General features: G+C 42.5%; 2 protein-coding genes across 3 annotated transcripts; both read right to left on the bottom strand.

Annotated features, from left to right (window-relative positions):
- Positions 1-4,953, bottom strand: LOC8057579 (protein LAZ1). Of its 2 annotated transcripts, XM_002448290.2 has the most exons (9): positions 4,747-4,953; positions 4,080-4,374; positions 3,909-3,965; positions 3,724-3,832; positions 2,839-3,023; positions 2,649-2,737; positions 1,325-1,586; positions 943-1,191; positions 1-711 (listed from the first exon to the last, which is right to left on the bottom strand). In XM_002448290.2, exons 2-9 carry the CDS (start codon positions 4,230-4,232, stop codon positions 394-396), a joined length of 1,422 nt encoding a protein of 473 aa, XP_002448335.1. In that variant the 5' UTR covers positions 4,233-4,374; positions 4,747-4,953; the 3' UTR covers positions 1-393. The 2 variants fall into 2 exon arrangements, with proteins under 2 accessions (XP_002448335.1, XP_021319796.1); XM_021464121.1 differs by lacking the exon at positions 1-711 and having other exon boundaries at positions 992-1,196.
- LOC8057580 (cyclin-B2-1) lies at positions 6,548-10,380 on the bottom strand. The gene is made up of 11 exons (XM_002448291.2): positions 10,004-10,380; positions 9,816-9,900; positions 9,632-9,722; positions 9,484-9,543; positions 9,210-9,399; positions 8,985-9,113; positions 8,259-8,348; positions 7,959-8,180; positions 7,376-7,474; positions 7,085-7,263; positions 6,548-7,000 (listed from the first exon to the last, which is right to left on the bottom strand). The coding sequence occupies exons 2-11, from the start codon at positions 9,883-9,885 to the stop codon at positions 6,832-6,834; spliced, it is 1,299 nt and encodes a 432-aa protein (XP_002448336.1). The 5' UTR covers positions 9,886-9,900; positions 10,004-10,380; the 3' UTR covers positions 6,548-6,831.

A 12,801-nucleotide genomic window follows, 5' to 3' on the forward strand; every position in this document is an offset into this window, starting at 1 on the left:
TTATGCAGTGTATGAGTGTATCGTTATTCAGATCAATAATCCATGTGTGTAACAACACTATACAAATCTGTCCAAATGGACACAATTACGCAAGAACAGGCATTTGCATTTCCAAAGAATGAAAAAACTACTGTACTTCTAAATTTTTGCAATACCAAATATCAGCACGACTCTGACCACAAAAAAGAAAAAAAGAACAATCTATGCACAGAGGTCATCTATCATTATCAGCTACCTAAGTACCTATACAAAGACAGTCTGAACTTGCGAAGGCTCCAAAATGGCCAGGATCGCAGAAACAGTTGCCATCGAGTTTACCAGCAAATGAAAACCTACCAGTCTTTTTTTAACACGTCATATGGTTTGAATTTACCATCTCGCAAAGTAGAATCGTTAGCTTTTTACAGCCCAGCGGCGACCCCTGATCTCGTATCCATCAGAAGCTTGATCACCACCTCCCCAGCTGTCCACAGCAGCAGCTGTGCTCACAATTCTGCGATGTTTCTTGCCCTTTGTGACACCACTGTCACTTGAGCTTCCGCTTAACAATGGATCATCAATCCCACGAACAGGTCTCTCTGGTGTTGCTGCACTCACCCAGTTGTCATCCTGGCTTTTCTTACGCTTATCATTCTTTTTCATCAATTTATCAAAGCGCTTCTCCACTGGCCGCACTGCTTGGTTAACAGTGAACTTGAAATCCTTGATCACCTAAGTTAAAGGAGGGAAGAAAACAAGCCAAAACATGGAAATTATGCTCATAAACATATTCCGTAAACCCACACAACCCATATAAAGTAATAATAGAAGAGAACATATTTGACTGTCAAGGCAAGATTTATTCTACTGGTTCACATAATTCAAAGCCCAATCTATAATAACGTATAAAGACAGGAAATTTGTCAGTAATGCTCAGAAAGAAGATTTGGTCCCAGCACTCACATATTCTCCACTGCCAACAACAAAGTCCCGAACACTTTCTTTTATGTTTGTCACGCTTCTCTCATCTGGTTCGAATTGAGGAAGCTTCATTTTGGTAGGCCGGTTGCTTTCCTTAATTTCAAAAGGGTCCACAGGGTCAGATGATACGTAGTCCCCAAGTACAGAAATGTTTCCAGGTGACTGATTAGTTAAGAGTGCATAGGGCTTGGCTGGGAACACATAGAGGTGAACAACTGAAGCAATGCCCATCTGTCCTGGAGAAAGACATGGTGCTATCAGGTATATCTATAACTAGCCACATAAACATGAAAGAAATGGACTATTTTAAGCAAAGGCAAAGATAGATAACAAAAAGTTAAAAACACCCTGGAAGGATGAATACCTCTATGCAAATAATGAAATCTTGAATGCTTGATTTTAACTCCAAGCTCTGGGCTAAAGGACTTCTAAGAAGGCCCAAAGCATACATTATTGCAATCACCACACCTTGCCACCAAGTCAAGAATACAATAGATTTGAAAGAAAGAAACTTAGCCAGAGGCTTTATAGGTGCCAATTCGTCCTTAGTAGCTGTATACCATGCTACTAGACAGTACAGGGCCCAATATTGACTAAAGTTGAGAACTGCGGCAAAGTAAGGGTACCTGCATCACAAATATATGCGTTGCGGTATCAGAACAAGATGTAAAAATAGGAGATGAAATAACTGCTATCTCAACATTGGTTCATTCATATTCATCATAATGGAAAACAAGCAAAGAAGATGTGAATTTTTTCCCAATGAAAGCATGACATAGTACAGTGGAGAAACAACTCGGGCCCTCATTGTCCGCATCGGGCAGCACCCATATCCCCCTGCAAGCACTCCTCCCTCAACCCTATCTCTGCCTCTGCCACCACCAGAGCTGCCTGCCAAAGGCCTGGCGAGCAGTGAGGAGGGCGCGGCGAGGCCCTCTCAGCCCTCCCCCATGCCTTATCCCCTCCCTTCCCTTTCCTTCCTCCTCCCTCCTCTCTTTGCTCCTGTGGCATTTGATGGTTTGGCATCCGGTGCTACATCAGCGTCGGCCAGATCCACTTAGGGGACATCGATAGCCTGGAGGGCAGATCTGGTGTTCCCCAGCATCATTACCTTCTTGAAGGCTTCGCTAAGCTATTTGAGCTCTGTGGCTTGGTGCTTCCATCTGGTTTGATGCCTCCCTTCCTTGTTAGTTTTTGGTTTTGTGCAGACAGCTTTGAGTAGTTGCCCTGACATTTGGACCAGCATAGTTGTCCCAGCGTGCTTGGCGGTGAATTTGTGTAGAGATAGTTGTAAGTCGTGCTCAGTGATAATCTTCTAGGTTAGTTGTGGTGCCAAGCAATTGGATTGTCGGCTTTTGGTCTTTGGGCCGGAGATGTCAGGTGTGTACCCCTAGTTGTATGATTGGAGGACCAAAGTTGTGTGAGGATGAATTGTATACCCCTAGTTGTAAGATTTCTGGGCTCCGATTCCCTTATAAACTAGGCCAATTGTCTTCTTCTAATAATATTTGCAGCAAAGCAAATTCCTTTGCTGTATTTTGGAAAAAAAGGAGCAGGACGTGTATCAAGAGGATGGCGCTGCGATTCCATTCAACAAACATAGCTTGTGCATAAACAAAAAACAAAATAGCGAAGATGCAATTTTCAGATTTGAAGTCAAAGAACCAGAAAGAAAATGGTTGTCTTACCCACATCGTAAATTGAATTCTCCATCACAATAAACACCAAAAGGTTCTAGAAGAAGAGATAAGGTAGCTGTGAGGGTCTTTATAATCACCTGCAGGTGCAAAAAGAACATAACTAAGTCAAAAAGGACATAACTAAATCTTATTTTTGACTTCTCAGATAAAAAGAATTTGCAAGGGCTTGTGGAAATACATATTGGAAGATTCCAAATTTGATAATCAGGTAGAACCGTGTCCCCAATCTCCAGGGCTTCAATACAAAATTTACAGGAAAATGATGGTGTATGATTCCCTTCTCAGATGCATGATGCAGTAGAGGCTGCCCAGAACCAGAGCCACCTTCCCTCTTTAAAAAAGCTATAGTTTTATCTTCCCCACCTACATTTGACCAGACACAATAAACACACACAAAGGAGAGAACAAAATATGAAAACTGCAAGTGCACCAAACAATATATATCATGAAGTGTATCAGAAAGACAAAATGTAAGGGTTTGATTGTTTTAGCTGCAGATTGTGAAAAGCACCTAGTAGATTGTAGATTTTAAATGCTGGTGAAAACTAGATTGTAGATTGTTGTAATCAGGTATTGAAATCTATAAGCCTTGGATTGTACAATTACAATCTAGCAATTGCAAGCTGAAACAGTCTCTGGACCACAAAGAGAAATAATATAAATAGCCTGGCTGCCACTGAACAATATACAGTATCTACCAAGCTGTCACAAATATTTTTTACTCTGAAACAGTGCCTCCATTTTGCTAATGCTACAGTAGTCTTATGATGAACTACCTGATATTCTTAGCATTGGTGTGAAAGATATGATAACAAGATTGCATCAATCCCCTCCCCCCGGAAATACAACACATTGATGCGACTCTGGGATGCACGATGGGCAGGCCAGCAGAGATACATACAAGAAGGTAATTTAGGACAAAAAATATTGCACCGTTCAAAATGATGTGACATTCCTGTTCTTTCAAATAAAACACCATATGCAAAATACAGTGACAGCTAAGAAGTAAGACCACAACACTACATGTATTCTCAAGAAAGCAATGTCTATAGGCATAACTTACCTAAACATGCAGTAATATATCTTCCAAAGCAGTACATTGCAAGGGCTTCATAACCATCACGTAGGATGCCACAGTAAACACTTGTATTTGGATTTATCAAAGAAATATACTGTTCCAAAAGAAGAAGATCATTAGACATGTTGATGGAGTAATGTAGTACATACATAGTGTTTTAGAAGCCTTACCGACTCAATTGCATAGCAAGGGACCATGAGAATAACACCCAGTACAAATTTTTGTTCCTGTACAAGTAGAACAGAACCTAAAACAGTGAAAATTATGCTTTGCCATAGTTCTGATAAACAAAATTATGTAAAAACAAATGAAGGTAGGATGCAAAAGTAGAAACTAGAAACCTCTGGATTGTTGTATGCTGAGAGATGCTCAAATATCAGGTACATGGAGAGTGAAAGCGCAAGCAGCATGAAGAACCCAGCAACTAAAGTAGCCCACATGGGTGTGGAGTATTGTGCCATCAAGGGCACTAGGAGCCCAATATTGACCCTCATGGTGACAGACAACACTTCTTTGAACCGGTATGCTTTCAAAGTCCGTCAGCGTCATCCAGCATCACCTTCCTCACCGAAAGCTGGCACTTCAGTCCAAATTAACGGGATCAAACGTCCTGGATCCACACGCCCAGTCTATTATCTGCAATGAGCTCAAAAGTGTGAAATCCTGAACCTGTTAAATTCATCCCCACGGACTGGTCGACGATCCATGGATGAAGCACAAAACATCCAAACGCAAACAATCTAACTAGTCCCGTAGCGTTGATATGAACAGAATACAGTACAACTACATTGAAACCACCAACACGACCAACCCCACCAAAAAACCTAGGCAACGAAAAGGGGTTGCAACCGACCAAAATTAAACACGAAACCGCATCAGATCGCTCAATCTCCTCCGAGAAGAACCGGAAGGAACGCGCAGCTACGGGACGGGCAAGAGAACCTCCCGTGGGCATGGCCGCATGAAATTGAAGCAATTTTGAAAGGAATAGAGAAGCTCGAAGGGAACCTGAGCCGACGACTCGCCCAACCGGCTGCAGGAATATGGGTCAGAGAGGCTGCCCCGTGCCGATTCCCCTGTTGGATCGAGGTGATTCCAGCGTCGCCGCGCGTGATTTCCCGCGAGACGAACGGGGAGGTGGAGAAGGGGGAGCAAATCGCGAGCGCGAATCGTGACGGCGTCTCCTCTTCCCTTTCCACGCAACGTGACGCCAATTGGCTTTTGAGCTGGTGCCTGGCGGGGGGCCGCGTAGTTGGGGAACGGGGAGTCCGGGTCCGGGCCGAACTGACTCTGGAGTCTGGACAGGACAGCTTCATGGGCCGTAGCCCACATTTTGACAGTCAAAACTTTCCTCTTTTTCTCAAAAAAAAAAAAACTTTTCTCTACAAACTTTAAAGCCAAGGCCTTGTTTAGTTCACCCCGAAATCCAAAAACTTTTCAAAATTTTCCATCACATCAAATCTTGTGGCACATGCATGAAGCACTAAATATAGAAGAAAACAAAAACTACGAGACAAATTTTTTGAGCCTAGTTAGTTTATGATTGGACAATATTTGCCACAAACAAACGAAAATGCTACAGTACCAAAATTCGAAATCTTTTTGAAACTAAACAAGGCCCAACGTTGACAGCCAAAATATGATCATGAGAGTTTTTTTTTTGCGAGAAAATATGATCATGAGAGTCTTTATTTTGCGAGAAAATATGATCATGAGAGTTAAAGAACAACCACATGTACATAACAGTGATCAAATTTGAACTAAATTGGTCAGATTTGCAAAAAATGAAAATTACAGAAATAAACACCCTCAAGCTAGTTTCTCTAGAAATATGAACACTGTTTAAACCGGTTTTGGTAGTCCAAGGTCAAATGGAGATTTTCCTTCGGATACTCATCCAATCTCAAAACTTATAAATTATGTGTGTGTTTGCAACTGAGATAATTATTACCATCCTTTATTTATATGGCAAGATCATAGATATTGAGCCATCCATTTATTAGTGTTCTAGCAGCCTTGATTCTAGGGCACCCCGCGGTATTCCTCACAAGCTGATTTTCCTAGGAAGTGTCTGTAGATGTTTTGGGTAAAGAACAAGTGTCAAAGTCGATCTCGTCGTTTAGCTCTTGCTAGTGCGTTGATCGGATTTAGCGTCAACAACCAGACATAAGTTACTCTTTCCGTACTCAAAAAGGAAGTCGTTTTAGACAAGGTTTGAATTAAACATTGAAAATATAAATCATAAATAACTTTTAAGTTATTGAGTTTGAAAATATGAAAATTATATGAATATATTTGTCTTGAAAAATACTTTCATATCTATATCACTTTTTGTAAATATTTTATGAGAACAAGAAGTCAAAACGACTTTTTTTTAGTGTGGAGGGAGTATATCTCTTTCGTTAAAGTCATCAAGGCAAGTTTTTCTTTTTTAGTTAATTGATTTGTAAATACTTGACAAGAATTTTAAATCATAAAAAGCATCTCTAAACTTTTTAAAATTCCAAAAAAAGAATTAAATATAGATTGTGATATGAAAATTTTGAATAAAATATTTAGATTCACGAAAAACATCTTTGAAAACAAATGTATGTTATGTTTTAAAAACTTTGCATGACAAGACTCTCAAACCGAAGATAATGTCTGGCTGCGCGTCTGCGCCACATTTGAGTTCACATGGCACCACTCTACCAAGATCGGCGAGGGGCGGCATCAGTCACGTGCCTGCCCACGTTCAAATGTCAAATGAGAGAACAAGGTTCCACCAACAACATCGACACCATCAAGTGAACATCGAAATGGGAGAACATTTTGGACAAAAGCTATTGATCCATTTGATTCAGAAATTGTTTTCTTTACAAGGTTCCAACAGCATTCCTGAACAGGACAGTTCGTTATTAGCCGCAGTATAACTGCACGACCTGACCGACCGTCACTCCTCATTCAGGACATAGATAAAAAAAACAGTTAATCATAACTCTCCAAGGAAATTCGATGCACTTTTGGGCAACATCAACACGATGTTTTCTGCATCTTGTTCACGGAGTATGCTAAAAACTTTAAAAATCCACCTAGTTGAATAGGGCGATTCAACTAGATTGCACCTGAAGGAGGCGGTGTCCCTCCTGACTCCAGCAGGAACTGCGCAGGCAAGGTCTTGGCCGCGCACCCGAACTTGTAGGTACTGTATTTCCTGTGCACGCCAGTGAGCTTGCCGGTTCCAGCCTTCTGGTGAAAGTCTACCATCATCCTCGAGCACTCCCTGAGAGAACAGCAAAAGGCACACAGAAAGTCAGGATACAGATGCTTGTAAACGCAGTGAGGAAGTTATTTGAAATGGACTTACAGGAGTTGGTCGCTAGTGTATCTGCTATGTGACTCGCAAACCTTTGTCCAGTGCGGGCATCGATTGATAGCGCATTGTGCAGTATAAACCGCAGCAGCAGCCAGATGTGAAGGCTGATAATTCAGCATTTGATATTCTACCAAGCAGAGCTCCAGCATGAAAAATGACACTAGCTCAAGCTGCGAGATACAATAGTGGGCAGTGTCAGTCGTAAAACCAAAAGTTCACTACTACTGGTGTTTTGTTTATCCAAGTAGACAAAAAGAAGAACAGAGTTTAGTGATATTTCACCTGTTTATCTGCATCTGCAGCTTTAAGAAACCTCTTCATGAAGACATAAGGTGTTGGAACAGACATGTTGAATTGCAGCGTGTTCAGAATCAACTTTTCCTGTTCAATCAGAAGATTTTCAACTCTTAGCCAAAAATAACAAATAATCACTATAAAATAAAAGAAGACAGAATGCATGTAAGCAAAACATGGAGAAATCATCCGAAAGATTAATTGACATGGTGTCTGATGTAGAAAGGATAGAGTTGCATTTTTGCAGTAATAATCTTTGTCTGCTTTAAATAAATGTTATTTACTCACTAAGGTATTACATATGGATATCATCATGATCAGGTGTACACCATCTTCTAAAAAAAGAAGACTGTGCAAGGATTGGACCAACTCTGCCATGTTCCACTTATGTAGAAAGGATATAATTGCAATTTTGCAGTAAAAGATCCATGTCTGCTGTAAGGAAATGTTACTTATTTGCTGATGTAGCATATATGGATCCTAATCTATGATCATTGTACGTTTAGATAATGCAGTATAAAAGAACCAAGCATGAATTCAGTGTGAGTGCAAATTGTATTTAGTGGATTACCATTTCTAGAATTTGCCCTTTTGTGTAGGCACGGTCAGAAATGAGCACAAGGTCCTCAACAACTGGAACTGAGACCTCCTCATATTTGCAAGCAAGAAGCATAGCTGTGACTCCAACCAGTTGTAGCTTCTTCCTTGGAACCACTTCCTTATCCAAGAATCTATCTATTATGTTTACCGTAAGAAAGAGCGTCTCATCCATCAGGTCAAACTTGTAGTGAACCTGGCAAAAGGACCAGCAAAAATATTAAAACATGCAGTTTCAGATCAGAACAATTTGTGAGGTCCGTGCTTTTTGTACCTCAATCAGCCAGTCAATCAGAATTGCTCTCATCTTTGAGTTTATATCTTGTTGACTGGACATGTAATCAGGCCTTACACAACTCTTAGCCTGCATAAAGCACCACATTGGTAATACTGAAAAGATAATAAAAGCTGCAATAGAAATTCCAAGATAGTAGAAGCCTGCATAAGTCTTTGTCAATGTAAGGATACTGTCGGCAATAAGTTTCATTCTGATGACCATGGTTTGCTTCAAAAATACTGAAGGAACCAATTTTAGTAGTACAAAGACATTATGAACTGTTGTAGCTTTCACAGTTGTATAACAGATGAAGTGGTTCCAATAGTACAAGTAGTAGTGATGATTTTAGCGCAGCATAACTTTCCAATGTGTTGCACATGACAGCTAGCACAATAGTTACCTACTCCTGGCTGTGAGGTGGACCAATGTGCTATATCAGTAAACATACTGATATTTTTTTTACCTAGTTGCTTAAAGTGCATAATGATACTAATCAACGTTAGACATGCATTTCCACATTATACCATACTGGATTAAGATTCTTGTCTGAAGTAGAATGATCCTTACAGGCTCCCGGTCTAATTTAATCAGTTTCTCAAGGAACTTGTTCATTCTTATAAGGGCATCTGCGCATTGATGATATTCATCCAAAAGTTCAGAATTTATGATTTGAGATTATCTACCAAAAAGGAACAAGATAAGCATCATCTGACAATAAACCACCTCATTTTCTCTGTAGAACTTGTAAAGCTCTTCAACATATTCTGTTGCTGCAAGCGGGTTCCCCGAGTCTGCTCTGTCAATATCCATGAGCGGTTCATCTTGGTTCATCTCCTTGTTCTCTGTCTCTCCCTGCATCGCCAAACAAAACAGTAAGCCAGAGCCATGGCAAAGATGCCCAAAACCCATCCCTTTCTGAGCAAGAGCACAAATCAGAAGTGTGAATACCATGTCGATGTCACTATCACTATCGTCGACCAGCTCGTGGATTTCCACGTCGATATCAACGGTGCCATCACCGATTGATTCCTTCTGTTGATCAACTCCGGGTTCTGGATCAGTTAGGATCGGCTGACATTCAGTTAGGATCGGCTGACATTCAGGTTGCCCTTTGCTCGCCAAGGAGGCGGCGAATTTCCTGAACAACCAAAGCAATACCCAGATCAAATCAAAGCCTGCAAGAAACGTCAGAGGCGCAAGAACAGCTAGCACGCGTCCTAACCTTGTCATGGGCCGGCTGCTTGGCAGCAACGTTGTCTTCTTTTCGTCCCTTCTGCTCTTCCTGAAGAGAAGAAAGGAACGCCACGGTTAAACAAGATTTGGACCCCAAGAAGCACGAAAAAGACACGATCTTTGGGGCAGGAGATTACTGCAGCGTGGGCTTCTTGGCGACGGCGCAGGGGTACGGGGCAACCCCGACGAGGTTCTTGATCTCCGTGAGCGCGCGCCGGCTCCCCATCTCTGCACAAATCAGGAGATCAGAAACCATGTGCTCGCGACGCAGCAAACAACCCAAGAAGAGATCAGGCCGGGCCGTCCGCCGCCCGCACCCACCTCGGACGCCTGGCGCGGGCTTTCCCCCCGCCGCCGGCCTCCTGTTCTCATCAGCCGCCCTCGCCGCCATCGTCCCGAAGCCGACCTGCACACAGCACACGGCGGCGGCGGCGGCTCAGGATTCGATTCAAGAAACGCCCACCCGATCCCCGTGGAGAGAGCGCAGCGCAGCGATCCGTGAAGCGCACCCGCAGGAGAAGGAGGAGGAGGAGGAGGAGGAGGAGACGGATCGGCCGGCCTGTCGATCCAGCCGAGACGCCGCGGCGATGCCTTTCGGTCGCAGGAGCCCCGGAGCGACGCGGACCATACGAATGCGGGGGGAGGGGCGGCGGCGGCGTTAATAATACCACAACCAGAGCAACGGCTCTCTAGTCCTACTCTCTCTCTCTCTCTCTCTCTCCTCTCTGGCCGCCGCCTCCTTGGGATTCGAAGGAGGAGAGAGATAGAGAGGAAGGATTGGAAAGATTTTGGAGCGGGTTTTATTTTGTTTTTTGGATTTTGTTCTTGGAGGAGAAATCGGAAGAGAGCGTTTCCGCTGGCGTAAGAGGAAGGGGGGGCTGGGCTGCGTGAGAGGGAAGGGGGGAGAATTTGAAAGGGGGAAAAGCAGGCCAACGGCTAGTGGGCCGCTGGACCGGACAGCTCGAGAAGGGCCGGCCGTCTGCCCGTCTGTAACGGTCGCCTCCTCCCCGAACGGGCATGCACGGTGCACGTGTGTGTTTCAAACAGACGCGAGGCGGTGGCGCTCTGCGCGGCTACGCCGGTGCCGTCCGACTGACCGGTGGGCCGTGGTCCCAGTCGACCCCGCTCGCCGCTCCAGGGGTGCTCCTCTGACCTAGGTGCGATCGGACGGACGGGATCGTTGTGGTCCAGTGAGAAGCCGCGAGACAGGAGAAAGGAGAAGGAGATGATGGGCCTGCGCTGGGAGCCGCTTGGCAGAGACTAGCGAGGGCTCATCTACGCTGGGTAGTACATGTTCTAGTTGCATATACGAGAGAAAAGTTTGTTCTTAATTTTTTTTAAAGATTTCTCATCACCTTAGATCTTTATATGTATATATAAAGTATTAAATATAGATAAAAATAATTAATTATACAGTTTATATGTAATTTATAAAACGAATCTTTTAAATCTACTTAGTTTATAATTAAACAATAATTATTAAATATAAACAAAAGTGCTACAATAGCTTAAAAAAATTCCTAACTAAAACCTGATTCTACGGAGAAACTGCTGGACGCTACCAAAGGGAAACGGTCAAACGGTCCTAAGACTATCTCCAACAATCGTCACCCAAAATATAAGATCTATTTGTCCTTTGGGTAGCGCTACAGGTAAATTTCATACCTATTTTTAGTCTTCTCCAACAACAAGACCTAAAAGACAACGCTCTCTGCAAATGGGTCTCGAGGAGAGAGGATACCCAAATTTGGGTTATGCCTCCCCTGATACCCAAAATAAGTTTTCTGTATGGGTACTCTGTTGGAGGCTATAGGTACTGTGTTGGAAACCTATTTTGGGTTTGGGCTCGTAGAATCTAAGATCGCATGACTTTCAGATTTGTCATTAAATTATTTGGCAGGCATAGCGCATATACGATGTCACGCTGCTCCACTGTCACTGTCCTTTTTGCTTGCCGTTGCGTATGAAGCCTCTGGTTGATTTGAAACCTAGCTTAGACTGGCCACAACGTTAGCTTTTTGTGGTGCTGAAAGAAGAGAGGAGATTTGTGCATCGATTTTTACCATTGTGTCTACAAGTGTCAAGTTTGGATTTTTGCTGAGCAGTGGCATGTTGCTGCCTGAATGACTAAAATAATATATTCTAGGAGGATATTGGTCCTTATGATTAAAATATTATATTTTATATTTTACGAAGAAAAAGAATCATTTTGTGATCCAGGTCCACATATAGAGAGAAACATCAACGCCGATGCTGTAGAAACAGAGGAGTTGAGGCATCGGTGCCCAATCACAGAGTTAAAATTTTTTGAGCAACGTAAACGTTGTGGTTGGTCTTAGTGGCTGAGCTTAGACGTAAGAGAGCGGGTAAAAGGTCGAGATAGCGGATTAGAGGAGGTAAATAATTTTTTCTAAAACAAATCACGTGGGCTAAATGTGGAATTAAAATTAGGGAAAATTGGCTACCGGACATGCAAAGTGGTGACCATTGCAGATCTTGTTGCTGTTAAAATTTCATAGCCATTGGCCTTATGGTTTATAAATGGCAACTGTTTTGGTGGTGAGTGTTACATGAAAAAGTGTCTTACAGCAAATGCACGCCACTTTGCATGTCCGGTAGCCAATTGTCCCTTAAAATTATCGGTCTAGCTAAGACTATACCCCTGTATCTAAAATCTCTAGTACCTTGTAAAAGATTCTAAACAAAGCAAATAAAGTGCTTTCTTAGCAAGAACTCACCTAACTAATTCTAGATGCAAGGTCACACAAACCTATGCTAGTAGTACTTTACAAATCGAGAAAGCTCATATATAACCAGTAAGCAAAAGTACAAAGCTATTAAGCTCGCTAGCCAAGACAACTAATGCAGAGAGCGCAAAATACTTAGTTACACAAATTAAGGAATGTGACTAACAAGGTTACACAAACCAAATTAATCATTCAAGGGAACTACTTCTAACTATACAAGCAAGAAGGTAAATAGCAAACTACATAAGCTAACTAATTACAAGAGCAACTACACAAGCACAAGTATATGAATGTAAAATATAAGCTTGTGTTAGGGACTTACAAACCAACGGGAATAATGTTGACACGATGATTTTCTCCCGAGGTTCACTTAATTGTCACCAAGCTATGTTCCTGTTGAGACAAGCTCTAAGGTTGCCGTCGGTCCTCTTGCTAGTGGTGACCCGCAAGTCACTCTTCCACGTGAAGTACTTACCACAAGCTCTAGCACTTGACCCGCTTAGACTACTTGTCGCCCTTCACGTCTCGCTCTATTAGAGTTGCTTTTCGCAATCCCCGTA

This window comes from Sorghum bicolor, chromosome 6 (assembly GCF_000003195.3).
Source record: "Sorghum bicolor cultivar BTx623 chromosome 6, Sorghum_bicolor_NCBIv3, whole genome shotgun sequence".
In the NCBI taxonomy this organism is placed as follows: Eukaryota; Viridiplantae; Streptophyta; class Magnoliopsida; order Poales; family Poaceae; genus Sorghum; species Sorghum bicolor.